The sequence below is a fragment of the Nanorana parkeri genome, unplaced genomic scaffold, assembly GCF_000935625.1.
Source record: "Nanorana parkeri isolate BGI_ZX_2015 unplaced genomic scaffold, ASM93562v1 scaffold72, whole genome shotgun sequence".
Classification (NCBI taxonomy): Eukaryota; Metazoa; Chordata; class Amphibia; order Anura; family Dicroglossidae; genus Nanorana; species Nanorana parkeri.
In genome coordinates, this window is record NW_017306340.1 from 2,433,669 (window position 1) to 2,461,660 (window position 27,992).

General features: G+C 41.9%; 1 protein-coding gene across 1 annotated transcript in view; it reads right to left on the reverse strand.

Moving 5' to 3' along the window:
* CFAP61 (cilia and flagella associated protein 61) overlaps window positions 1-27,992 on the reverse strand; it is a 212,707-nt gene that overhangs the window by 171,791 nt on the left and 12,924 nt on the right. Inside the window, exons 6-8 of the mRNA XM_018576639.1 lie at window positions 27,442-27,568; window positions 23,607-23,739; window positions 17,708-17,861 (exon numbers count right to left, since the gene is read on the reverse strand). Coding sequence (XP_018432141.1) covers window positions 17,708-17,861; window positions 23,607-23,739; window positions 27,442-27,568 — 414 coding nt within the window. The remainder of the gene's footprint in view (window positions 1-17,707; window positions 17,862-23,606; window positions 23,740-27,441; window positions 27,569-27,992) is intronic.

Consider the following 27,992-nt stretch of genomic DNA (forward strand, 5'->3'; position numbering starts at 1 on the left):
GTATAAATATCTATATATATATAGATATATATACTGTATGTATTTTTAGCTCTTTTTTTCACTGTTGTAACTAAAAATCTATGGTTACCAGTCCATTAAAATGTGAACGCTTAGTTATCCATTCAGAACATATTACATTGGTAAGTGAAAAAATAAGTCAGCAATATCTTTTATTCTTCTTTTCATAAATATCTTTATTGCTAAAGATACATTTACAGTGCCATAAGGGTCAATCTATTGAAGCTGGTAATTAAGAAAGCTGTTTCATGTAGTTTGAAGCCTGCAGGCATTTAAACATTTCCCATCAGCGGACAGAGAAATTTTTCACTTGACACTGCAGTTTCAGCGGCTGTCTGCTGTATAAACGTCCTTTAATCCTAAAACACTGAGATGTGAGCGTATTACAGTTTGTATGAATTACATTCAGCATAGGATATTTCTATGAAAAAACAAGCAGCTGCTGTATTTTCCATTAAAATGATGTGAAGGATCCCATGCAGAACAGGGTGTAGACACACAAGTGACTCATGTATCAGTTCTTATCAGTCCTTGAACACTTTCCAGGCTCCAATAAAAAGGACTGAGTGACATGCAAGCTGTCCCATTGTTCCTTGTCAGCAATGGCAAGACACACACAACATGAGCCTGTCACTTGTGTCCTTTATCGCTCCAACCTGCACAAGGTTATCAGTTGCTTAGGGCTCTTCCAGCCTGTATGCAATAAATGAGAAGGTTATGGGGTAGTGTGACGTCCGTTTTATCGCTCATGGTAATTAGGTTTTAGTTTAGGTTTGCTAGCCTGATATTAATGTAAAACAATGCATTTTTACACATACATTTTGTAAAATGGAAGCTGACTGTTGAGTCAATAGCACGTTTGGACATGAATAATGGCATTATATATATACTTGCACATGACTTCCACTTTAAAAAAAACATACAAATGTATGTTAATAATAATGTACAGAAAAGGAATAAAAGCTAATAAATGCAGGTTATGTAAAACGTATCTCTATGCTATGGTAGCTGTGTGGGGATGAATTGTTTGAGAACGTGATAGTTTAGTGGTTAGTTTGTGGTGGGATAGGCTTCCCTGAAGAGATGAGTCTTTAGGGATGGCCTGAATTCAGACAGAGTAGGAGCTAGACGGACAGGTTGGGGTAGGGAGTTTCAAAGGATAAGAGAGACTCTAGAGAAGCCCTGGAATAGAGCATGGGAAGAGTTGACGAGAGAGCTAGAGAGCAGGAGGCCTTGGGAGGGGTGAAGGGAATGGTTAGGGTGATACTTTGAGACCAGATTTGAGATGTAGCCAGGGGCAGAGTTCTGGATGGCTTTGTAAGTGGTTGTTAATATTTGAATTTTATCGTTTGGGTAATTATAATTGATTTCATATTTCTTGACACTTTAAAAATCTCATAGTTGTGGGATATTGTTATTCTATGCATTTTAGGAAAGTGTTGCCTGGATATATAAAGGAAGCAGGTGGTTGTCACTCTTTTGTGACACTTTGGGCTTCATGTACAGTATATAACTTCCCAGAGCCGGCGCTACCCTACAGGCGTACTGGGAGGGGGGCCCCTTTAAGACAGCCGCCGCGGCGGTGATCACACCTCTCTGTGCTCCCTCTCTCTCCTCCCAGCCGCTGCAGCTTCAGAGCGGCCAGGAGGAGAGAGAGGGAGCGCTGACAGGTGTGATCAGAGCCGCCTCTCAGCGCCGGTATGAAGAGGCGAATTTGCCACCAGGGAGCAGAGGAGCGGCAGGGATCCTTTTGATGAGGTGAGCGACATCAGGTTCCCGCCCCCCCATCATGCAGTTCTCGCCCACTCCTTCTAAAACACACCCCCACCTGCCGGCTACCTTTCTCAGGAGACAGTGAGAGGAGAGCTGTCACAAGAGTTCCAGCACAGTGCTGTGCTGGAACCCCTGTATTGGGGGTGGCAGGTTCTCTTTACTGTCATATGCTATCACACAGGGGCTTGTTAGCACCTGTGTGATAGCAAAAAAGTTAAGTGGAGAAAAAAATGGAATAAAAAAATTGATAAAACATTCTAAAATTATGAAAAAATAGGTAAAAAAATAATAATTAAAATGATAAAAAGTAAAAGAGAGTATGATTAAAAAATAAAAAAGTAACAAATAATTATAACAAATAAAAAAATAAGATAAAAAATTATAAAAAGTAAAAGATAATCAGATAAATCAAAATTTAAAAAAGTTAAAAAAAATAATTAGGTGCACCAAAATGAAAATTTTACAACCGAAACAACACCGACACAAAAAATAAAATGTCAGGCCAAAACGGAAAATGTTTTTTTTCTAACCTTCTCAAAAAATGTTTTGAAGCAGCTGTCTGAGGGCGCACGGGGGGCGCAAAAATGCCCCTTCGCCTGTGTAGGAAAAAATCCTTGCACCGGCCCTGTACTTTCCGCCCAGCCTATATCTGGGGGCAGATGCCGTTTGCACGGCACTAGTGTTCCTAGATGGCACTGACAAGCATAAGAAATTCCTATACTCGTCAGCCCTATATAGGGGCAAAAAGCATCCCTCCGGATAAAGCCTGGGAGGAACTTATATATAGGAAGTCGTTAAAGAAAGGTCCTTTTTGTTGCTCTGGGAGTAGCTAATAATGTGTTTTCTGTTCAGTCAGAAATGTAATGGATATTTGTTCTCTATTCTAAAGACACACAAATCCAGCGAGCATTTGTATAACAGAAAAACCCGTTTATGATAATTAATAACAACATAAGATAATTTTTAAAACTACATACACATAACCTGACATTGCAAGAACAGACCACAAATTATCCAATTAACATTTTACCCAAAACACCCCCTTGTCACCCTTTGTCATTGTGAGGCTTCCTGTGACTATTATTACAATAAAAAAAAAAGCAGTGGCTCGCTGTAAAAAGAAACAAACCAGAAAAAAAAACCTGTCCTAAATTCAATAACCAGAAAATTAAAAGCTGTTTGGAGAGACAGAAGACATTAGGTTTTGAGTGGGGGAAAAAACCCAGCAGGGCCCACAGTGTGTTACCTAGAGGAAAAGATCTTTTCAATACTTTGAAATCGCTATTCTCAACCTGCTAATTCCTGACCCCACATAGAGTAGCATCCAAATAACTGTAATTATCTCCTAACATAAATGGTGTATCGACTGTATAGTTACAATTGATTTTTGCCTAATTATTCCGGGTTGTTGTTTAACATGGAGTTCTAAGAGGAAAACAATAACTACCTGTGGACAGTGCAGAGATTACGGAAATGAAGCCGCTGGGAAGGAAAAATACATGCGGCGATTATTAGAGACTTGAACTTTGAAATTAGTATTTTCTTGGATATTAACATAAAACATCCCGCTGAAAGGAGAACTATTGAAAGCGGATGAAACGCAGCAGTCCCACCGACACCTAGGCTAGTGAGTTGTGAGTGCTTTATGAAGCAGATTGAAGCCTTGTTGTGGTGTTCTGTGTGCAAAATGGACCGTTCCACGATGCTCATGTTGTAATGAGAACAATTAACCCACAGGCATCTGATTTACTAAAGTGTTAAGTGAAGTGAAAAAGCCAATCATGTGCAACAGAATTTGAAAAAATATAACTTTGTTATGTGGCTGGGGGTACTCAGGTACAGTTCTGCCCATTTCTCGTCATTTAAAAAATCAGGCCCAGGTTCATTTCTTTTCATTTAATCTTTAAAGTCGAACTCCATGCACATTGCTAAATGCACCAGAGAAATACTCATATGAAATCTGTTTTACATGCTGAAGGATTTGCATAGCTGCAGTTCTGCACACAGCACAACCCCATCTACCAGAGCAGAAAATCTGACTTTTTCCCTGTGCATCGGGTGTGCAGGGTTTCACCCACAAAGCTGCAACATCCTTTCGCAGATCCTTTCACAGGATCTGTGACTGGAGCATCCACAGTCTGCCAGAGGTGTAGCCCCTGGAATCCCACCCAGCTTCGGGCAAACAGTGACGTCACTGGTTGCCAGGAGGCGGGCGGGACGCCGGCCAGAGCATGCCAGGTTGCTAAGCACTGGGCAAGGAGAGGTGTAAGGGCCATACACATCTCCCCAGAGGCGGCTCTTTAATTAGGCAAATTAGGCGGTCGCCTTAGGCCTCGGGCTCCCGAGGGCCTCGCGGCCGCCTAATTTGCCCTACCGTCACATTACCTCACAGCCAGGTAACCTCATGAGCTCTTAGCCCTGTCGCTGTCAAACGGATACTCTCCGTTTGACAGCGATAGGGCTGAGAGCTTATCTGTTTCCTCGGTCCGTCCATTCGGCCAGTGGTCCTCTGGAGCTCCGCCCACCAGCCACTGGGAAGCCATCTCACCCCTCCCATCCACCGTGCGAGGATCCCCAATCTGGCTGGGAGGGTGGAGTTGAATCTGGCTGGGAGGGCGGAGTTAAATCTGTCTGGGAGGGCGGATCGTCAGGGGCAGATGGACGGAGACGTAGTTAGCAACGGCTCGTCCTGCACGCTCCCGCCCGCGAGACGCTCCCTGCACAGTCCTGGTGAGAGGCAGCCTTCACAGGCTACAGCAATGGTGAGAGCCCTGTGACCCTGGAGAGTCCTGTGGAGACCCTAGGTAGCCCCGGTTTAACCAGGGCTCTGTGGGGTCTCACCAGCTGTCTGTGGGGTCTAACAAGGCTGGTTAGACCCCACAGAGCCCTGGTGAGACCCCACAGAGCCCTGCTACCCTGGTGAGACCCCCTCAGAGCCCTGGTGATTCCCCAGAGAGCCTTGGTGAGACCCCACAAAGCCATTGTGAGACCCCATGCAGCCCTGGTGAGACCCTATGGAGCCCTGGTGCTTGTGAGACCCCACTTCGCCCTGGTGAGACCAGGGCTCTGTGGGGTCTCGCCAGGGCTCTGTGGGGTCTCACCAGGGCTCTGTGGGGTCTCACCAGGGGACTGTGGGGGGTCTAACAAGGCTGGTTAGATCCCACAGAGCCCTGGTGAGACCCCACAGAGCCCTGCTACCCTGGTGAGACCCCCTCGGAGCCCTGGTGAGACCCCACAGAGCCCTGGTACCAGGGCTCTGAGGGGTCTAATCAGGCTGGCGAGACCCGACAAAGCCATGGTGGGAGCCCTGGGGAGACCCTACGGAGCCCTGGTGCTGGTGAGACCCCACATCACCCTGGTGAGATCCCACAGAGCCCTGGGGAGACCAGGGCTCTGTGGGGTCTCACCAGGGTGATGTGGGTCTAACAAGGCTGGTTAGACCCCACAGCGCCCTGGTGAGACCTCACAGAGTCCTGCTACCCTGGTGAGGCCCCCTCAAAGCCCTGGTGAGGCCCCCTCAAAGCCCTGGTGAGACCCCACAGAGCCTCGGTGAGACCCCACAGAGCCCTGGTTTAACAGCTCATGCGCGGCTTCATTCAGCAGGGAGGAGATCAGTGAACAGATGTTTGCTGGTCTCTTTCCCCACTTCCCACTGACACTCATGATTCTGATCCCAGGCTGCAGGAGAGGCAGCAGAGCCTGGGAAGCAAGGTAGGAGAGCTCTGTTAACCTGCCCATGGATATGAGATACGATCTGGCGGCTTTTCTTTTCAGCTTTGTGCCCTTTTAACCAGGGCTCTGTGGGGTCCCACCAGGGCTCTTTGGGGTCTCACCAGGGCTCTGTGGGGTCTAACCAGGCTGGTGAGATCCCTCGGAGCCCTGGTGAGACCCCACAGAGCCCTGGGTTATTCAGGGCTCTGTGGGGTCTCACCAGGGCTCTTTGGGGGTCTTACTGGGGCTCTGTGGGGTCTCACCAGCCTGGTTAAACCCCACAGAACCCTGGTGAGACCCCACAGGCCTGAGTGGGGCCTCATGTTTAGGTTTCGCCTAAGGCCTCGCAAACTCTAGAGCCGCCTCTGCATCTCCCCATCTGCTCTTAGCAACCTGGGATGTTTTGGCCAGCGTCCCATCCAGCTCCTGGCAACTAGTGACTTCACTGGTTGCCAGGAGCTGGGCGGGACTCCAGCTAGAGAGTCCCTGGAGATGTGTATGGGAGAGGGGTGAGGAGAGACAAAAAGTCAGCTGTCTCTGTGGGCCGGCAAACTTTTCCCTTTAAGTGGCACCACTGCCATCTGCAACCGACTTGTAGGTGACATCACCACACTTGTAGTCCACTGATACTCTGCAGGAGCCAGAGCATTGTACCCGTGATCCACTGATAGAGACTGCAATGCTTTACTGGCTCCAATGCAAAAAATAGTGAATGCACATTTTTTACTTTATGCATATGTGTGCATTTATTTATTTTTTTAAAGGTGGACTTTACCTTTAAGTACATAAACATGTTATAAAGGAAGTAAACAATCAATTGAATAATATGCAGTAGGGATGCACCAACACCGTTCTTTTGGTATCGAGTACAAGTATTTTTTTTCGGTACACGCTGATACCGGAAGTCCCATTAGGGAAGCCAGGTGGCGTGTAATGACTCTCTGCCCGGCTTCCTGATTAGCAAGGAAGCCGGCTCCATGCTCCCTCGTCACCAGGTGAAAAGGAAGCATGGAGCCGGCTTTCTGGCCAATCAGGAAGCGGGTGGGCAGGTAATGACTCGCCGCCCGGCTTCCTGATTGGTCAACTTCCCGATCAATCAGATCACCTAAATACTCGGTATCGGCAATACTAGTATCGGTATCGGTGCATCCCTAATATACAGAATATAGGTTGTGGTATATGAGTATAACATCCCTCCATCAATAATATCCCCAACAACATTTCATTCAATCTATCCATAAAGATAAAACACAAATGGTGTATAATTGCTGTTCAAAATTTAAAATATGCCAAGGATTTACATCTCATCCAACTAATCAAAGTAAGCTCACAAAACAGAGTGCTGTACCTCCTTCCTCCAATGCAGTTCCACAAAACACCGGTGTACAACCAAGGCTACCACCAGCCCTTTGTCATAAACAGTACAAAGAAGTATTTGCATGCAGATCTGGATTCAGTAAGAATCTATTTTATTTATTCAAGGCACAAGATCAGACATAGCAATCCCGTTAATGTGTTTTAGGCAAAAAAGGCCTTAATCACAACTATGAATAAGGTTTCTTTTGGATGAAACACGTTAGTGGGATTGCTATGTCTGATCTTATGCCGTGAATGAATAAAGAAGATTCTTACTGGATCCGGCAACTTTTTATACTGCCAACTGACCAAAGACTGCATAGGAACCTTAATACATTCCACAAGCTTCACTTACTCAGAAGGCAAAAAAATATTTTTAGGCAATTTGCACTTCTTACATTCGCTGACATTCTGCAGTTACATTCGCCCTATTTATAATAGTGTGACTGTGCACCAGGAGAATCTGAAAGCTGGTTTTCTTTAATATTTCATTAACCTTTTCCCGGTGGCGTAACGCATATATGTGGCAGCATGTTGGGTGGGCCTTAGGCTGAACTCACACCTAGGTGACAGGGTTTTTGCACGTTTTAACGTGCGTTTTCATTGTACTTTGTTGCGTGTTTTGTGTTTTATGTGCATAAATCAAATTGCGTGTTTTTATGAGAAGATTGTAGTTCATTGATGTTAATGAGCAAAAGGGCATAAAACATAGTTACATAGTTAGTCAGGTTGAAAAAAGACACAAGTCCATCGAGTTCAACCTATGGAGAAAACTTTCGTAAAAACACGCAAAAACACAGCAAACACGCGTTTTCAAGCATTTCTTATTGAGTCTATGGGGCCAAAATGAGCTGTATTATGTCAAAAAAAGCTCATGCACTTTTTCCAGTGACAGGCGTTTTGCTTATTGCGACAACATGCTCAGATGTGAACAGGGCCATAAAACTGTATGGGATTTTTTTCGGGGCATATTTTTTGAGGGCAGAAAAAGCACTACAAAACGCTCAGTGTGAACCAGGCCTAAATGTGGGATTGCCACATATATAAGACCACAGGAGTCCGCATGTACCCAGTACACTGACTGAGCTGTCACAGACAGCTCCTGGCCACCACAAATGATAGGAAGGCGGCAGGCATGGCTGTCAATCATGTGACCGCTGTGACAGCCAATCACAATGGTCACATGATCAGGGCTGCGCACCCCGACCGTAAGAACTAATTAAAGGGCCGGTGGTAGGTGGCGGCAAAGGGTTAAACAGAATTGTTTTTAAACATATTTGGTGTAGAATGTGTTGAAAAACACAAGCTTGGCACTCTACATAGGCACCCAGTTAATTCTCATTTAAAAAACACTGATTTGCCATCTCAGCCTAGTACACTTAATTTTTTTAATTGGCCCAGGAAATGTCAGGTGAAAGTGCAGGGAATATAGCATCCATCCTCTTGTAAACAGGGTGAATGTTAAAGGAAGCATTAAAGAACAGATGTCAGCAAGTGTCAGGGAACGCTATTTTCAGCAAATACTTCGGGAATCTATGCTTAATGTGCTTTGAAAATAGGGTTAGGGTTGCCAATGTTTGGTAAAATGATGGTGAATTTGCAACCAAATGCTATTTAAAAATGCAGGCTGCCTAGGCTGCAGGTCACAGCTATTTTGTTTTTCTTTATAGCAAGGTACCTTTTGTACCCAAACCGACACAAGGACTCTTGATCCAGTGAAGTGTGAATGTTAACGACAGGTTCACTTTAATTACAGTATTGCTCTCCTCGATATTTCAAATACTTTCCCTCTAAAAGAGGAATTTAAAGGGTTGGCAAATGTGTAAAGAATTTGTATAAAAACATTACAGAAATTCAGATACAGGGAGGTAAGTGGAAATTCCAGAAATGTCTTCTTTCTGATGAACTAGTCTACACACTGTCCTGGGTGTGCATTGTGTCCTTTCAGTTGTAGCTCTACACAAAAGAAACAAAATGGGCTTTATCTCGGGAGGTTTTCTGTGGCTACCTTGCAGCTGTTGGCCTATTGTGCTCGATGGGTAAATGGCTCAGGAACAAATGACTGAGACAGCGCCGTTTTCAACGGTTTCCATAATTGGCACCCTACGTTGTAAATACAAATTATGCATCTAACCCTTTCCCTGCTGAATGTCACAATTCTTCTGTGATTTTGGAAGTGTGTAGTAATGATAGCAGCATATTGGGCTCCGCATGCCTGTAGATTATAGTCTTGTAACAAAGTCCCAGCAATATATTGGTTTATACTGGAAGTCTGTGTTAGAGCAAGAAGAGCGAGAATGTTTAGTCATATGGGAAATCTACTCGGTTTAACATTATAAAATCAGATACATTGTTGTGTGGTTACCAGTGCTGGGCATAAATCACAGTCAGAATGTTCTACTTAGTCCATGTTTATAAGGATCTTTCTTTTTTTAAAGTGTATTTCCACTTTTACAATCACATTGGGATAACAACTACCGGTATTGTATATTTGTTACAATTTTCTTGTTCACATTGCATAACTTAAAAATAAAATGATGCTCACTCAAAACATACTCAATTCTCAAAGAAAAGTTTTTATCCGGACTGAATTTTCCTGTGGAATGCAAAGATGGGAGGTAATGTTTATGATAATTAACCCTGTCTGCTGTACTGGCAGATCTCATTATCAGTTGTAAATTAGATGTGAACACAGTCCTAACAAAGGGTTAAAGATCTAGAAGCTTGTTTTTTTTTTTATTGTATGTTAACGAGGAGACTCTCAGTCCTAAAGGTGCCCATACACCTTACAATTATCTGCAGATTTTTTTTGGTCAGTTGGAAAAAGTGCAACAGATTGGCCCAGGTGGAGATTACGCCATCCACACAGTTTAGTGTAGATGGAGGAATCTGTTGCACCTTTTCCATCTGACCACATAAAATCTGCAGATAATTGTAAGGTGTATGGCCAGCTTAAGTCTTTCTATTAGGACAGTCAGGGTTTCCTGTTACTAAAAATGAGAGAGGAGCATGCAAAGGCCTGCTAAATAGAGATACAGTAGCTAAAAGGTAAGAAAATATAAATATAAAAATATTTTTTAATATGGTGTGTGAATAGGAACATGTAACAAACAAATAGATAATGGGGGTGTCCCAATTTTGCCAGTAAAAATGGAAATACACCTTAAGCTTTTTTAGGTTTTATAAAAGACGCTGTAACAAGTTTATGTATACTAAAAATGTTTATTTTCTAGTGTTGGACAGAGTAGGAAAAGATTCGAACCCCTATAGTTCCAAGTGTCTCCACTGGGAAGATGTATCCTCTCTGTTGGTCCTGGTGACCATTGACAAAGGGGCAGAGAATGAGAGAAAATCCAACATTTTACAGTCATCACCAGAACAAGAGGTGAGGGTACATCTTCATTGGCAACCCTGTTGTGAGAACTCTGTAAGAGGAGATGTCCCCTTATTTGGGAGAGAGTTCCTCTTATTTCCCCTTATTCAGGAGAGATAGTCCCCTTATTCGGAAGAGGTTTCCTTTCACACTGTTGCATCTTTAGAACAGGATGTGAAGAGAAATATCTCTAATGGGGCACAGACAGAAAAAGAAACTGACAAGGGTATTAACCCTTCCATATTCTATCCAAAAATGAAATAACATTTTTGGCTTTACAAGAATTTTAAAGTAATCCTGTACTATTATTATATGTAAAAAAATTACTTACAGGAAACCTGTATTGAAAATACAGAGGCTGCAATTGCTGACCTATATGTTAAAAAGACAAGCTGTCTGGCTGTCATGCTGATCTGACAGTTTGAATACTTTCTGAGACACTAACATGGAAGAAGAATGCATTCTTAACAACATTATGATCCCCGTTCCTGGGACACTTTTAACCCCACCCACAGTCTGCATTTTGTCCATCCACTATCCCGGTGGGCGCTCCCAAATCATGTCCTTTTTGCGGGTTGTCCTGCCCTAGACCCCCCCGCCCCCTCTAAATATGTTGGGACTGTCCATCACACCAACTTCATGGGTTGGTTCTGCCCAGACCTTGCCCAGGTCCTGCGGGGACCACCAAGTCGTGTCTCCAATCCACACAATTTTTTGTTTTTTGGAAGTGGAAGTTATGCTCATAGATATTAAGGCAGGTTATGGTGCCTACTTCTCAGCAGTCATCTTGACATTACACATTTTTGAAAAGTACAGAAGTTAATATACTTTGAATATTTAAGCAGCTCAAAGCAATGCAACACAACAAAGAACAAAAGCATGTATTTGCTGTACCTTGGGAGCCCTCTGGTCAAACACTTGAGATCCATTTGAACTGATGCTGTAGAAAATGCATGTTTTATGCTGCATTATATTGTATTGCACTGACCTGGGCTAGTTTAACATTCAAATACAATGTACATGAGTTCTTAAAGGTGCACTACTGAACAAATTACAGTCATTTGAAAAAGTAAGTACACCCCGTGGAAATTGCTGACTTTTCCATATATTTCAACAGGCAAACATTAACAGGTCTATTCACTAAAAGGTGAAGAATTTGGAGAAGGCAGGAGAAGTGAACCATCTAGGTCAAAATAGCCGATTTGGAAAAATTCTCCAATTCAGCTCACTTTCCACTTCAGCCATGTTGTCCTAGATTATTCACTTCTCCTGCCTTCTCCAAACTCTTTACTCTTTAGTGAATACACCTGTAAATCTTCTTTCAAACAGTGCCTACAGATAAAGGTGATCTACTTGAGCAAATTACATATAAAATTGACATGGTACATTCATTCTCAGACTCTAAATTAACCAAAAATTAGGTACATTCCTACCTTTACCACCACTTTGAATCTATTAAATTAGAATCAGTTGTTAAGATTAAGGGGTCTATTCACCAAGCTGCCGAGGGCAGCCGAGTGAATGACCGATCTGAAGTGAAGTGAGCCGAACACTGTTCGGCTATTCACTTCAGGCTGGTACGGCTGATTTCAGCCGTACATCGGCTGAAATCAGCCGAAAACTTTATTTTATTACTGTAATTGTATATGACAATATTGCACTGAAGTTGTCACTGTAGCATGAAGATGGCAGTGTTCACCTGCAGGCTTTTATTTTTTCAGTGAAGCGTCCAGCCTAGATGACCACTATGTCATAGATGGCGTAGCAATCACATGAACACAACCCACTCTGATTGGTTTCTGTTCCTCAATAGGGACACAATTGTGAGTGACAGCTGGGATTGAGAGTGTTGGCTTGTTGTTCTTAAGGGGGACTTTCATACACACATTTGCAGCATGGACAAGAGGGGGTTAAGGGCATTCCCACTTCTGCTGAAAACAGTTATATATATATATTGATTATCAGAATTTTTGTGCTTGGGTTGGGTTTTTATATATCTTATTATATAATATTACTGTACAAATGTCTCAGATATTTACTCTGTCTGTAAGAGATTCCTCTATAGCTGGCGGTATTCTGCATTGTGCTGTATAATGTACTATTGCTGGGTTTTGTAGTCCTCTATAGCCGGTGCCATTCTGCATTCATTGCTGTATAATTTTACACTTTCCATTTAACTATATTGCACACCACACTATCTTTTTTACTTCCACCGCTCCAAGCTTGCTCCTGTGATGGACTACAACCTCAATACAAACTAGTAGTCCCATCACTGGAGCCATTTTTTAAACGTTATTTTATTGTTTATCCGATTAACCGATTAATCAAACTCAATAATCGGCTAACTAATCGATTTTGAAAATAATCGTTAGCTGCAGCTCTAGTACTTTGTTGCCAGATTAAACTTGACCCCAGCTCGGACTTTGGATTTAGGCTTGCACGGTGCTCCACACCACCCGCACTCGTGCCACTCAATGTCCGCCAGGTCTCTGTATCCATCCCCGGAGGCCTCAAGACACGAGGTGCAAGGGAGGCCTACTCACTACTACAGTCTCATCTCAGGTACGTGACACTGTCCTCAAAAGCTGACTACGTGTGTCTGTTGACCTGTAATGGACTACAAATAATTCCTATTATGCTTCTCACGGCAACAAGTAATATAAACTTTTCAGTTTGGGCAAAAAATAAACTTCATGGTAATAAGACAGTATTTACCATTGCCAGATTCATAATTTCCCCCTGCCTGCCCATCAAGGGAAATTCTTTCTATTTTGTGTAGTTGCTGCCAAAGGTAATCACGTTAGCTTTTTATATTGTTTTATATTGTTTGGGGACTTTGTGCCCTGATCTACTAATCAGCGTTCCCAGTTCTTCCCAATTGTCACAGCCATTACAAAGCCGAATGACAGTGTCATGTTCCCCTAAGGAATTGCCAATAATGTAAAATAAATAATAATAATAATACATAGGAAGTTTCTCTGCAAAAGAGACACCAATGTTATGGCTTTCAATAACAGGCAAAGTTGTTGCAGGGAGTCTCACTACTGCAATCTCTAAAAGATAAGAGTATATTAAGCTAGGGTAAGTTCATGTCAGGGTACCGTGCACTGGTGTCCTCACACCGCATGCAGGTACCCACACGGGAGGACCAAATACGTAACCACACCAGAAACTGCCACTGAGCTTATATATCGTTTATTATACACACCCAAACATAACACAAATAACCCCACCAACACCCACAAGTAACCACAAACAAGTAATAGTAACTAACTAAATGAAAACATAAGCAGTGAGCATAGAACCACAAGGGGAGCCAAGGGTCAAGGTAGAGGAACAAGGAGGTAACAGGACTCAGAACATGGCAACAATACTGAGCCACAGTCCTGACTGCAGGGAGGGATTAAGTACCCTCCCAGGTAGCACCAGGTGGTGAATAAATCGCTGACAGCTGGGAGACACCTGCAGGGGAGTACGGGAGTTGCAGATTCCAGCACAACCCAGTGGTGGTCTGGTACCTAACAGCTCCTGGCTGCCTGAAAACACCTGCAGGTGTGGGTAGGAACCGCAGGACCTGGTTCCGGCGCCACCTGGAGGTGCTATGGTCCCTGACAGTTCAACAGTGAAATGTCAGTTGACCACCAAAGACTGAACTATATTAAGCAATTCTCTGTGCAAATTGTAAAGTACATTGCAAAATGCTGTCACCCTAACACTGGCAGATTGGTGACAGAAGACTAGGGCTGAGCCATCGACAAACCTAGACAGCACTGCCTTGTAAGAGACCTCAGTTGACTCCACCGCTTAATTGTAGTGGAAATATGTAAAGTCACAGACAAGGCTGAGCTGTCTGGCTGGGGTGCCTGGATAATAAGACCATAATAGAAGTCACCAGCACTCGATATGTGCAAGAAGTAAAGCACTTTTTATTAAATTGTCACATGCGTCATACAGCCAACGTTTCGGGTCCACGCAGGGCCCCTTCTTCTGGGTGACATAGTGACAACAACAAGTATGCAACTTCGGCTTTAAATAGTGAGACCACACTTGGATAATAAGACCATCTGAACAGAGTAATAATTGTTTTGGCAGGTAAGTCAGATCACAGATATATATTTCAAGTAGGTTTCTAGTTGTTATCCTGGAGTTTAATTCTAGGATAACAAGCAAATTACTATGCTAAACACATGAAATGCCATAACAAGATGTTTCCTTTACAGCACATATGTGGTGTTAGGAATCATGTAGAAAAATAAATGCAAATGAAACAAGTAGAAGTGTAAGAACCTTTAGAAGAACCTTTAGAATAAAAGGCATCCCAGGTATCAATGTAGCTAAATGTTATCCCAGCTGATTCCTGACAAACAGTTTTGATCAAAGCTCAGAAGCTAGGTAGGCTGGGATGCCTTTACTGTTAATCTAATCACACAGTTTAGTGCCTGCTTCATGTGTCTGTAGATTTTAAGAAGTAAATCTAAACTAACATGACCCTTGGTGATAGCAACTGGTCGTATATCATAAGATATTTCTTGTTTGGCCCTGCATGCTGAACAAGAAAAATCACAAGATTCTCCTATCCACGGGAAAGAACATAGATGGAGGAATCTCCTCTGCCATCTATTGTATTCTGTAATACACAAACAGTGACTGCACCCTGGTTCCTGTCAAGGTGGGTGGTGCTGACAGGGCCACCCACAGCTCAAATTCCGCCGATTCAGCATGGCCAGCACTATCCTTCCCACTGACACAAATGATGGGGTATTATTTCTTTCACCGACACCAATGATGGGGCACTATCTTCCCCACTGACACCAACAATGAGACACTATCCTTCCCACTGACACCAACAATGAGACACTATCCTTCCCACTGACAAAAATGATGTGGCATTATTTTTCCACTGACCCCAATGATGGGGCACTATCTTTCCCACTGACACCAACAATGGGGCACAATTCCTCTCACTGACACCAACAATGAGACACTATCCTTCCCCTGACACAAAGAAGTGGCATTATTTCTTCCATTGACACCAATGATGGGGCACTATCCTTCCCACTGAGACAAATGATAAGGCACTACTTCTTCCACTGATACCAACAATGGGGCACAATTCCTCCCACTGACACCAACAATGGGACACTATTGTTCCTACTGACACAAAGAAGTGGCATTATTTCTTCCATTGACACCAATGATGTGGCACTATCCTTCCCACTATAAGTACTATCCTTGTCGCGCTCCTTACCGATATGTCCCTTGTAGTGGGGGGTGCTCGCACTGACTGCGGGTGGCGCCGCGAATGTCAGCAAAATTGTAGAAATGTCACCAGCACACCAGTCCTTTTAGGATAGCAAAAGCTTAATTTATTGAAGTTTTTTGTCATATGACAAACAAGCGCTTTCAGGACCACACAGGGTCCATTTGTCAATGCTAAAGCCTGATGAAGGGACCCGAAAGCGCTTGTGGGTCATATGACAATAAACTTCAATAAATGAAGCTTTTACTATCCTTCCCACTGACATAAATGATGAGGCACTATCCTTCCCACTGACAAAAATGATGGGGCACTATCCTTCCCACTGACACCAATGATGAGGCACTATCCTTCCCACTGACACAAATGATGAGGCACTATCCTTCCCACTGACACAAATTATGGGGCACTACTTCTTCCATTGACACCAATTATGGGGCTCTATTCTTCCCAATGATACCAATGATGGGGCACTATCCTTCCCACTGATACAAATCATGGGGCACTACTTCTTCCACTGAAACCAATGATGGGGCACTATTCCTCCCACTGACATAAACAATGGGGCATTATTTGTCAACTCACTGAACACAGGCACTAGGTCAATTTTTTACTCCCACTGACCACCGAGCCTGTGGCATTGTTTACTCCCACTGGTGCTGGGGCATTTTCTATTCCTAGTGGCTACAGTCTCGCCCACCCTAACATCTTAGGGACACTAATCTGGCCTTTGGTTTAGAACGTTTAGGGACCCGTGGTTTACAGACTTTATTTAGAGCTTAGAGCTTAACCTGAGAGGCCTACAGCCTAAAGTCTGATAGTATTCATATGCACATGTATATAGATATGACTGACTTCATACTTAGGCACTTAACCAACATCATCAACGAAAATGTTAAATGATCAAGTGATTATTCTACTATACCTGTGTTTTGTAAAGCTGGCTATGTATTTTTCAGATGAATGTGCAGGGAATGTCCACTTCTAACATGTAAGCTTCAGGATAAGAGGAAGAATAAACACCGGACCTATTTACATTATTTGTAAATCACATTTTTAAGAAGGGGTAATTTAAATAGTTGGCCTGGACTTTCTTTTTGACTGCTTCCATGTTTTTGTATTAAACCTATCCTTCACATCACATGGCGCCACTACGCCCAAGCCCAGCTGCACTTCACTAGTGCTTAAGCATCTATGCCAACACTAATCACCCATCTCTAGCAAGCACCAGCTGCACAATATCAATGCTAAGCATTGCCAATGCTTTTTTCTTTTCACTACAATGCCGGCATCCTTTTCTAAACATCTAACAGAAATTGGGAGTAAAACACACAAATCCCATAAAAGGTTGAGTTGAAGCCTCTTATTAAAACTCATCAGTCTCAGTGTTACAAATAAGCCTGCTCAGATTTTAATACTTTTTCACTATAATAGGGCTGTACATGCACATGTCCTGTGCCATCAGGAAGCTTGTCAGTAATGCCCAGGCTACGCAAGAATTATACTATTATTAAAGGGAAAGTAGTATATTTTCAGTTTGCACATTTTCAGCTTTACTAGCAATACTAATGGTCATTTTTATATGAATTGCCCCCTTTTTTTAAACCTTTACTTCCATGTATTTGTAATCAAATTAAATATAGAGATTTGTAGATTAGCCACTAGAGGGAGCTGTCAGTGGCTCAGTGCCATTACTCTACTATAAAATCTATTAAGAAACTATACCAACCCCACATGGAGATTAAAGCTGCGGCAAACAGCTAAACATTCAGTTGAAATACATATGTAAGAACTGTTTAACTGGCCAAAGGATTTGTATTTCTCTTAATTTGGTCCCAAGATTTAAACGCCTACAGCACTGCCCTGTCTTGCAAAGTCTTGTCAAGCAAGACCTGATTTTTTTCTCTTGTAGTTAAGAAACACTTACAGGTCTTATCCCTCCCCACCCTGTGACTGGACAGTGACAGAGCATTAGTGAGGTCATCTACCTGCCACTCTGCTGTTTCCTCCTATCAGTACGCTTCTTGCACTAAAGCATACCTGACTGTCTCCTTGTGCTGCTTTTTCCTCCCCCAGTGTGAATGCTGCTGTACAGGCGATTGTAAGAGTCTGATACCGGGTCAAATTTAGGTATCATTAAATACATCTAATGATCTATTAATGAATACAGAGCTCCATTGCCTGGAGTTCAACTTTAAGACTAGTAGATACATTCATACCGTTCTCTGCGGCTGTTTCCTCCTTTTCCTGAAGAACATCGTCGGGGTGTGGCTTGCAGAGACCATGGAAAGGTCCCAGGTCAAAGGAATCTTGCAGCAACTGGACGTTGACCTCACAACTCACACTCATAAAACCCACAGCAGTTCCTTGATCCTACAGAAAGAATCAATAAGAGGAATGTTGTTAATTCTACCTACTAGGACATATTATATTTTCATTTCATCATGTCATTAGACTTGGTTGACCAGTATAAGGTAATGTTGCAGAGTATTTCTCCATGATTACAGCTTTTACAGTAGAAATACTTATGCTAACTTCATGAATTTACAGTTTCTACACACTGAAAAGCCAAAACAACTGAAGGGATTACAAAATAAGGCCATATACAGTATACATGCGTTAGGGATGTTCAGATACCAAGTACCGTACTCGTTACAAGTACATGTACAGATACTTTTCCAGCTCCAAGACTAGACTAGAGAAAAATTAAAAAGTTAGGAGGCAGCTGTCATTTTTAAGGAGCATACGGAGCTCCTGGGATTTGTACATCTCTGTTTTATTGTATATCCTTATATATAAGGATGCACCGATACCATTTTTTTAGGTACAAGTACTGATACTTGTCCAGGTACTTATGGATAAAAGTATTGATACCTTTTTCTTTATTGTCATGTGACAATTTTTCTAAAACAATACAGACTAATGATTTCAGGACAGTGGTGGAGTGCCAGAGCCAGGTTCCAGCTGCAACGGCTGCAACGCTGGTAGTTCTCGTGAAAATGCCAAGTATCGGCACCGGTATCTGAATTGGTATCTGAACATTCCTAATATATGTGGAGGGTAGCTGTTATGGTAGAATAATTACTTTTCTTTTAAATGAAAGGGTAATTTAACCTAAAACTGATCATTTCATCTTTCGTAAATGCTGCAGTGTTACACCACCTAAGAGAATTCTTGAAGATCCCCTGACAGTTCCCAGTCCACCGTAGCTGCAATTGAGGGGTTTGTCCCCTTTTCACCTAATGAATTTGAAGTTTTCATTTATTTTATAAAGATGGACAGGATCAGTTGAAATACTGAACGGAGGGCAGGAACTAAGGCATGGAAATATACCAACAGCTAGCAGGCAACTCATCTCAACAGACTCTGTTTATAAATGCAATATTAGATGCGGACTGCCCCTTTAAGTCTAACTCCAGAGCATCCCCATCTGTTCTACAAATGGTCAGTGTATCCAAAATTGATATTTCAGTTATGGGTAAATCTTGGCTGAATCACATATTACTTTGTGTATCTTTTACAGACTTCAACTGGTAGCTGTTCCCATGGGAAATCTTCCTTTTAATGTACGTATTCATGAGATATTAAGAATTAAATGTTCAGCAGTAAGAGTGAAACCACACATAATGTTTTTTTGCAGGTGAGCAGAGCTGGAAATTTGGGTGCAGAACGCGTTGTAATTGAGTCTTTAAGAGATAAAATATATTGGTTTTAACAAATACTTATAAATCAGTTTTGAGTGCATTCGAATTTTCAAGGAAATGTCTCCTGTTTGAAACACGGAGGCTGCCATTTCTCAGTTCTCATTCTGTGAATGCTAGTTTTCTAGTGGTCACGCTGACCATCTTGTTTCAATAAGTGAATGACCTAGAAGATGTAAAAAGAGTTCTCACTTTACTCTGACTTTTCCTGATCTGCATACTTGTACCGGGACAGTTGTAATGACAGTCTAGCATTTTTATATGCAATGGGTGTTATAGAAATGTAGATAGGCATTAGGTAATATTTATAGAAAATATATAAGACCTTGTGGACGTGACCATGTGAGCATGCAAATACGCGTGCTGCCACTGTTGATCTGTACAGTTTATTTTCATTTTCACAGATTTGCTTTAATATTACCATAGACTCTAGATGCCTGATGCAGATACCTGTAAATGTACTAGTTTAATTTGTATTCATGCAGTGAGTGGATTACAACAGACAATCTCAGGTCACTACCCCAGGAATAAAAGTTTATTGGGTACTGTAAAGCACAATAGAGCCACTGTGGAGAAGACACAGTAAAGCCTTCTCAAAGCAGACAGTATTTACATACTATCTCATACCCTCATACTGTTTCATTTCTATCACAAATCCCCAAAACAACAGTCTTATTACGTTTTAAAGTGACACCAAATTCAGGCGTTAAACCTTAAAAATGCATTCCTGATCTATAAAGAAAAATGTACCTTATTTGTGTATCATTCGGCCACAGATCCTCAAATCATCCTCAAATCTTCTCTGAATTGGTGCTGACACTGTCCTTCCTTCTGGAGGGTGGCTATTTGTTCCCCATATTCCCTGTGTGTGTTGTAAAGTATCCATCGCTCCAAGCTTGCTCCCGTGATGGACTACAATCTCAATACAAGCTAGTAAACTAAACATGAGACTGTAGTCCATCACTGGAGTGTGCTTGGAGTGGTGGATACTTTACAACACATAGGGAACAAAAGTAGCCACCCTCCAGAAGGAAGGACAGTGCCACCACCAATTCAGAGATGATTTGAGGATCTACAGCCCAGTGATACATAAATAAGATACATTTGTGCTAATACTTAGGTTACTTAAATGTGTTTTTAAGATTTATCTCCTAAGTTTAGTGTTACTTTAAGTTTATTACTTATTTTAGGATACTGCATGTTGCCTCACAAATCATTACTTTATGCTCCATGGTTAACTGTACATGCAGAACTGATGGCTTATAGTACAGGAACAACCTAATATTATAGAGCCCTTGATACCAAACTGCATACTGATGTTTCTGGCTTGTTGGCTAGCATAAGTGTAATTCATGGAATGGCTACTAAAGGGTTAGGCCTTGGGAAACAAGGAGAAAGTATAACCAGTGAGGTTGTGGTGAGGCGGGCAAAAAGGAACCAAGAAACCCTTCACTAGACAAGTGTAATGCACAGTAGAACCTTCTTAATACCAAAGGTATGTACATGTCTCGCTTCCATCAAAAATCCCAATCCATGAACTGAAATGAGGATGGCCAACAGGATGTACAGTTTTGAATACACAGTTCTATATATTAGGCTGTATGTGTGGTATAAGTCAAGGAATCAGCAGTTCTAGATGTATATTTGGCCCATGGGCATAAAGGATTTTTTTTCATGGCTCCACCAACTATGTTAAAATGAAGAATAAACCTAATAATAGAAGTAAGTCATGTATATAGCTTCTGTTTTAAGAAGGCTCTGTTGTGTTTTGCAATGGTTTAGGGAAAGGATTTTTGCTTCCCTTTGACCCACCTTACCACAACTTTGTTATAGTTTCTCATTGGGTATGGTGCAAATTCATAGGCTACGGATTCTGTTAAAGCTCACGCCCATTTTATAGTAAACAAGAATACACATATAGCAAATACAATATATACAGCCTATAAATGCAACCTCGGAGTTCAACATTTGTGACATCATCAACATGAAGCACACGCTGCAATAATGTCATTTTTTTCTTAGGAATATGACTGGCCTACTCTTATAATTGGCCGTCTTTTGGCCACAGGAACATATTGAAATGTACTAACAATCTGACAATAATGGTCAATAGTAAAAATCTGTGAAATTCTTTCCCATATTTATGCTATTAAATATTGTTATAACCCAAACGAGTAACCATACCATGATTACCATACTGGTTACCATAATAAATCAAAAGTGGGATCCAGGTGAATAATGTTGACCTGACGTCTCTGTCTTCTGAAAGACAGACTGGTGTTTTTTGTCTGAGTATTTGAACAAAGGCTGGGGTGTAGCAGTTCTTTGGCTATTTTGTAATTTGGGGGCCAACTCTCAGCAAAGGCTGATTAACCAATCTATCTACCATATGTGAAAAGAGGACTTGCCAGCTTTATACTCGGCAGGAAAAACTGGCATCAGCTTTGGCTCACTTGGCCTAATCTATCCAATTTACAACAGTGGTGGTGAGGATCTATTGTTATTACTGAAAATGTCTTTTTCTGCCCATTCCAGATATGGAAGCTTGTGACATGAATCTATTATTTATTGTGTTGCTGTTTGCAGTAAGCTATTACGCTAATGACTCATTGTTAGTTATAATTAGCTCCAAAACAAAATGCCAAACACATATGGCTAAGAAGTCACTATTAGGAGTGAAAAAAACATAGAGCTAAAACTACACTGGTTGTTATGCACATGTAAATATTTAAAAGTCCCTGGCCTGGCAACAGGTTCATTTCATGTAAACCTGATCAAGTTCTGTGCCGACACCCTTTCCCTGCAGTTACCAGGTCCAGAGGTGGCCTGTGCTTGCTGCCGAAAAGTACAGTCAGGCTGTGTCAGTGGCCATTTCTTTGTTTGGCTTGCTTCACAAAAAGCTAAGTCCTTGCTTCTTTGTACTGGGATGATGGAGTGGTCAGGTGTCTCCTGCTATGTCCCTCTCACGTTGATCCATCTAGTGTTGCTGAGGCTGCGACTAAAGGGAACCTTGGCAGGGACATGTGTGTATTGTTCCAAGGACCATCTTTGGGAAATGTATGACTTACATGGGCACTGGATTCCCGTGAGATTGCAGCTACCATCTTAGGTGCAAATAGAGCATAAAAAACCACAACCAGCACCATAAGGGGGCCTGGAGTGGGAGTATAGTAGGGACAATGCCTTCACCTGATAGGGTGAGACAGATTTTTGGGGCTGAGCTCCTGTTTCCTATTACACTCTGATATGTGGTTGTTAAAGTTAATGCATGTTAACAAGTCTGCAAAAAAAAGAACCAAATGCAACCACTATATCTAAGGACTGATAAGCTACAATACATACATTTTTTGTTCTTGGGTTTAGATACACTTAAAGTGCCAACTCCTGTTCAGCAGAGTACTTTATTGGCAAAATTAGACACTCGGTACGAGCATTCTACCAAGGTACAACTAGCACATAAAAACTCCCTAACCCAGGAGAAACTCCCAGTTTTAGAAATTTGTCTGCTCCAGATGAAGCCATATGGGGATTGTTCAATTGAATTCTGCTGGAAAATGCATTCATTTGGCATCTTTGGCTTACAGTATATGTAAACACAATCACCTAAATCTCATATAAGCTTTAACAGGTTAATGTGATTTCAAAAGTCATTTTTTAAAACTGCAGCTTACATGAAAATAAAACCTGCTGATCCTGCCATGAAGATCATTGTTGATGCACTCTTTGCTACAGGCTTACAACGCTCTTTCCCTGACTATCAATTGTGCTCCTGCGTTGTCACCCTGTTACATGTGTTTCCAATGAAAACTACAAGTGGCCGAATGAACACACATTATATCAGCACCATCCACTACATTGCTGGAGTGCATGCAGACATGAAGTGGTTGCAAGGAGGTTGAAGGAGGTCAGCAGCACTGAGATGCAACAAAGAATGAAAAAGAAGAAAAAAATGGCAGCTATTTATAATACACAATGCTTTAGCAAATTAAATGTCATTCAGTGAGCATTTACATCTACTTTTGGCAAGATTTGGCAAATAGCAAGATTTGTGACAGGTTTACCTAAATTTTGCTGGACCTGATCCCACTACTCTCTGCCCCATGTCACCGACATACAGTGATATGTCCATCTCACTGCCGACATTGAAGAAAGGTAAAAGTAATCATGTTGTTACCAATTTCCTGCAGGAGTGACTGGACATTATTTCCAGGAGGCCGCTAATTTACTGACGTGGACATTATAAAATGTAAGTGATGCCAGATTCAAATATTGCGGTAGCTATGTTAGCAAACCTAGGATGGCCAACCTCCCTTAATATAGCACAACTACAGGAAAGGTAGTTTTAGGTACATTCCACCTTTTAGAATATGGTTCATAAGAAAATGATAGATCTAAATATTACAATAATCAAGCTGACCTCACAGATGACAGCACGGTTTTGTTCATCTTGAGCTTTGATTAATTCTGCAAGGAAATATTCTCCATAGGTAGCTTCTAAGGTATCATTGTGACGTATGAAGATTGGCATCAGGTCATCATGATCTTCTACCCTAAAGAAACAAATACAGTTGGTAAGAATTTAAAATACAGTCTTCTTTTTGGCACGACAACATAGCAATTAATCAAAGACCTTCCTCAGGGCTTTTGTATTATGTAACTTCAAAAAATTGCTAAACTGGATTGTGATAATAGCTGTATGTATATAATCAGATCCTATCACCAGCAGTTTGTGCAGTGTGCTATGTAACAAATCAGATCAGTATTTTCATACATACAACTATTATCACAATCTAATTGAGTGCAGCCATTTTTGAGGTTACATCAGTCATAAGCCCTGATGACAGAGAGTCTGAACCACTGAAACACACTTGCTCTTTTATTCCACAGATTATCTAATAAAACATTTTTTTTCCTCTTTAGCCATTGGTTGTGGGGCCTTTACCGCTTTTTACAGATTTTTATTTCTGTCTGTGCCCGTTGTCCTCATTTACCCTTATTTTCTATCTGGTAAAACCGTTGTCACCAAGACATGACAGAGCCTCAAATAGCAGATAAAAACTGAAAGTTTGTGTGGTCTGGCCTGCTCACTTAGCTGTTTGTAATTTTTCTCTTGAGCCGGGGTGGGCAAACTCTGGCCCTCCAGCTGTTGTGGAACTACAAAGCCCATGAAGCATTGCACGACTGACAGTTACAGGCAAGATTACCAGAGTCAGAGGCATTATAAGATTTGTAGTTTCACCAGAGCTGGAGGGCTGGAGTTTGCCTAGCCCTGTTCTAGAGCAATAAAAACATCATCAGAGGTTCTAACCTTTCTTTACTCTTTTGGTCTGTGTCCCTGCTGGAGAGATTTCCTACAATAAACTCTTCCCATTCTATCCAAAAGCAAAATAAAAAGTTTTGTCTACAGTGGAATTCCAGGGGAAAAAAATGTACCTTTGCAGTGGGTCCCCCTCTCCACCGCAGGGGTCAACCACTTGTTTTGCCTTGGAGATGATGAATAAGGTGACATACTTATTCCCGACACCTTCGGCAGCCAGTGCACTCTTCCACTGATTGACACTCTAGAACAGGGGTGTTCTCCTTTACAATGCAGGAGTGCTAGTCCTGCATTGTACAGAAAGATGTCAGAAAGCTGTGACTGGGGAAACAGTTGCACGTAGAGGAGGTAGCCTGCAGGCGCAGGGAATAAGGGAAGGATAGCACCTTATTCATCATCCCCTGGGCAAAATGAGCAGTTAACCCTTGCAGTGGGGAGGGTGACCAAGTGCAAGTGTAAATCTTTTTCCCTCACAGAGTTTAGCTTCCAGGAAAGCTTTCCTGTCCTTCTTGAATTCATAAACATATCAGTTAATTGCCTTTCACCTAAAATTACCCCATTATAGAACTATACGCATATGACTGCGGTCATTAGAATCTAAGCTCAGATTGGGGCAGAGAACAATGTATATAATTTGCTATAATATTAAAATTCAATTATTCAATAGCACTACATAAAAGAGTAAAACTATAAAACACTTAGCAGCTCTTGGTTTGCAGATGACTTTCGGGAAATATGAGTGATTGTCATGTCTTCATCTACTAGAAATAAACCCTTTGTGTTCTGGTTTTGTGAGGAAGTGATACAATGAATATCTGCTGTTTCCCATATCACTAACACATGGGTTTTCTGTACGTAATAATGAACACGATCGTTCTCCCCTATGTTTTCTTACCATTCCTATCAATAGATCTTACCCTAATAAATGAATATCTTTGCATGTTAAAAATCAGAAATTACTTTACAACCTGAATTGTGTTAATTGTGTTGTTTCCAAGAAGTGTAATGAACTCAGAGACGGATGTAAACATTACTATATTCTATCAAAATGTGGTGTTCTGTCGCAGACTTAAAATTCTATGGAAATGTATTTAAGTAAACTGCGGGCTCTTACGCTTACACTTCCAAATTGTATGAGCTACAGTGACCTCTAGTGGCGAGAGGTAGTTTTACACATTGGAATGACTAATCGAGGGTCCTGATGATTATTGTTATTATTATTATACAGGATTTATATAGCGCCAACAGTTTGTGCAGCGCTTTACAATATAAAGAAGACATTACAGTTACAATACAAATCAAGACAAGATAGCTAGGAGGACCCTGCCCGTGAGCGCTTACAATCTAAAATAGCAGCACTTTACTAAGGGCTCGTTCACACTAGCCCATAGGTAAGTGTCTATATGAGATCCGGTGGACCACTGCTATCCAGTACACTGTGAAAAAATACAGCATGTGCACCGCACATCACACCAGCTTTGTGGTGTAGGTGGGGCACTTAGAAATCAATTGTCTTCTATGTGTCCTAGCAGTGACTTGTTTTTTTCTGGCACAAGAAAAGCATATACAGAGTTATTCACTAAAGAGTAAAGAGTTTGGAGAAGGCAGGAGAAGTGAACAATCTAGGACAACATAGCTGATTTGAAAAAAATTCTTCAATTCAGCTCACTTTCCACATCAGCTATGTTGTTCTAGATTGTTCACTTCTCCTGCCTTCTCCAAACTCTTCACCCTTTTGTGAATAACCCTGATAGTTTGAACGTAGCCTTAGCAGAACTTTAAATCAGACTAAGAAACAAAACTGAAACCAACAGGTCAGGTTAAAAGTAATGGTGACAGGTATGTGTGATTAATGCTCACAATTTAAAGAAAAGCTGTATTAACCCTTGCAGTGGGGCTACCCCTGCATTGCAAGGGTTAGTTGCTCGTTTTTGTCTAGGTGCTAAAAAAAAAGTTATACTCACTGGAATTGCCGAGCAGACTCGCTGCTTCTCCGGTCACTGAAGCCTGCCTTCTCCTCTACTACCTCACCTGTATATACTTGTATAGAACATGATGACACAAGGACTCTTAGGCTGGGTTCACACCTGGGTGTTCCTAATAGGCGCGTTTTATGCGCGTTTTTTTAGCACGTTTTTTAGTCCAATGAAAACGCGCGTTCGCTGCTCGTTTCTTAACCTCCCTGGCGGTATGATTTTTTTTTTCTCTATCTTTTTTTCGTTTTTTTACTTTTAAACTTCCCGCCGGATCCGCCTCCCTGCGACGTGGACGCTCACAAGGGACGGAACCCGGAAGACAGCAGCGGCCGGAGGACACAGCAGGGATTGCGGACAAGGTAAGACCTACGCTGTATTCCCAAGTGTGGCTCTGGGTTACCGCTTTGTTAACCCCGAGCCACACTCGGGAATACCAATGGATACGCGCTGAAATCGGCCCCTACATATGAAAAAAGAAGCTCAAAGTACTTTTTCGCGCATAGGGTGTTTTTCAGAGCGACAAATCGCGCTGAAATACGCCCAGGTGGGAACAATGCCCATAGGGATTCACTTCTTGAGCGGTTTTCAGCGCTTCGATCAGCGCTGAAAAACGCCCAGGTGTGAACCCAGCCTTAGACCATTGCAGAAGAGGGGGAGAAAGGCTCTAAGAACAAGCCGGCTCCTAGGATCAGGTGAGTATAACTTTTTTTTTTTTTAGTACCTAGATACAAACGAGAAGTTAACCCTTGCAGCAGTATAGATTTAGCTCCACTGCAAGGGTTAATACATTTGTTTAAAGAATCTCATGTATGATTCTTTAATCTTGCATGAGTACAAATAAATGAATAAACGCTGTCTTCCTTACACACAAAGATATTCAATATCAATCCACTTTTGGAGTTTTGCCCAGCTAACCCTCTATGCTCTCTCTCTCTGTTCAACGGACATGGTGGTGTTACCTGGCTTCCCTGATGAAAAGCTGGGGACAGTGTTTGTGTCTGTGACATATGTACACTGCATATTCTTCCGTAATTTCCGTCTCAACTATTGTCATCATACGCTCAAACGTAGCTGCTAATTCACTAGCTAGATAAAAATAAAGTAGAGAAGAAAATTAATATTCCATATACAAAATGCAAAACATAATGCTTTGTATAGTAAATGGTTAGGTACACAGCAATATACTGTAAGTGGTTGTATGATCTACATCAGGGGCGGGCAAACTCCGCCCCTCCAGCTGTTGTGAAAATACATATCCCATCATGCATCTGCCTCTTGGAGTCATGCCTGTGGCTGTTACTATCTTGCAATGCCTCATGGGATTTGTAGGAGTTTGCCTATCCCTGATCTACATCATGGTAGGCAATATTGGTCCCATGAGGCATTGCACTCTGACAGCCACAGGCATGACTCCCAGAGGCACAGGCATGGTGTTTTTTTTAGTTCGACCACAGTTGGAGTACCAAGGTTGCCTACCCCTGATGTGCAAAGTATATATAAACATAAATTT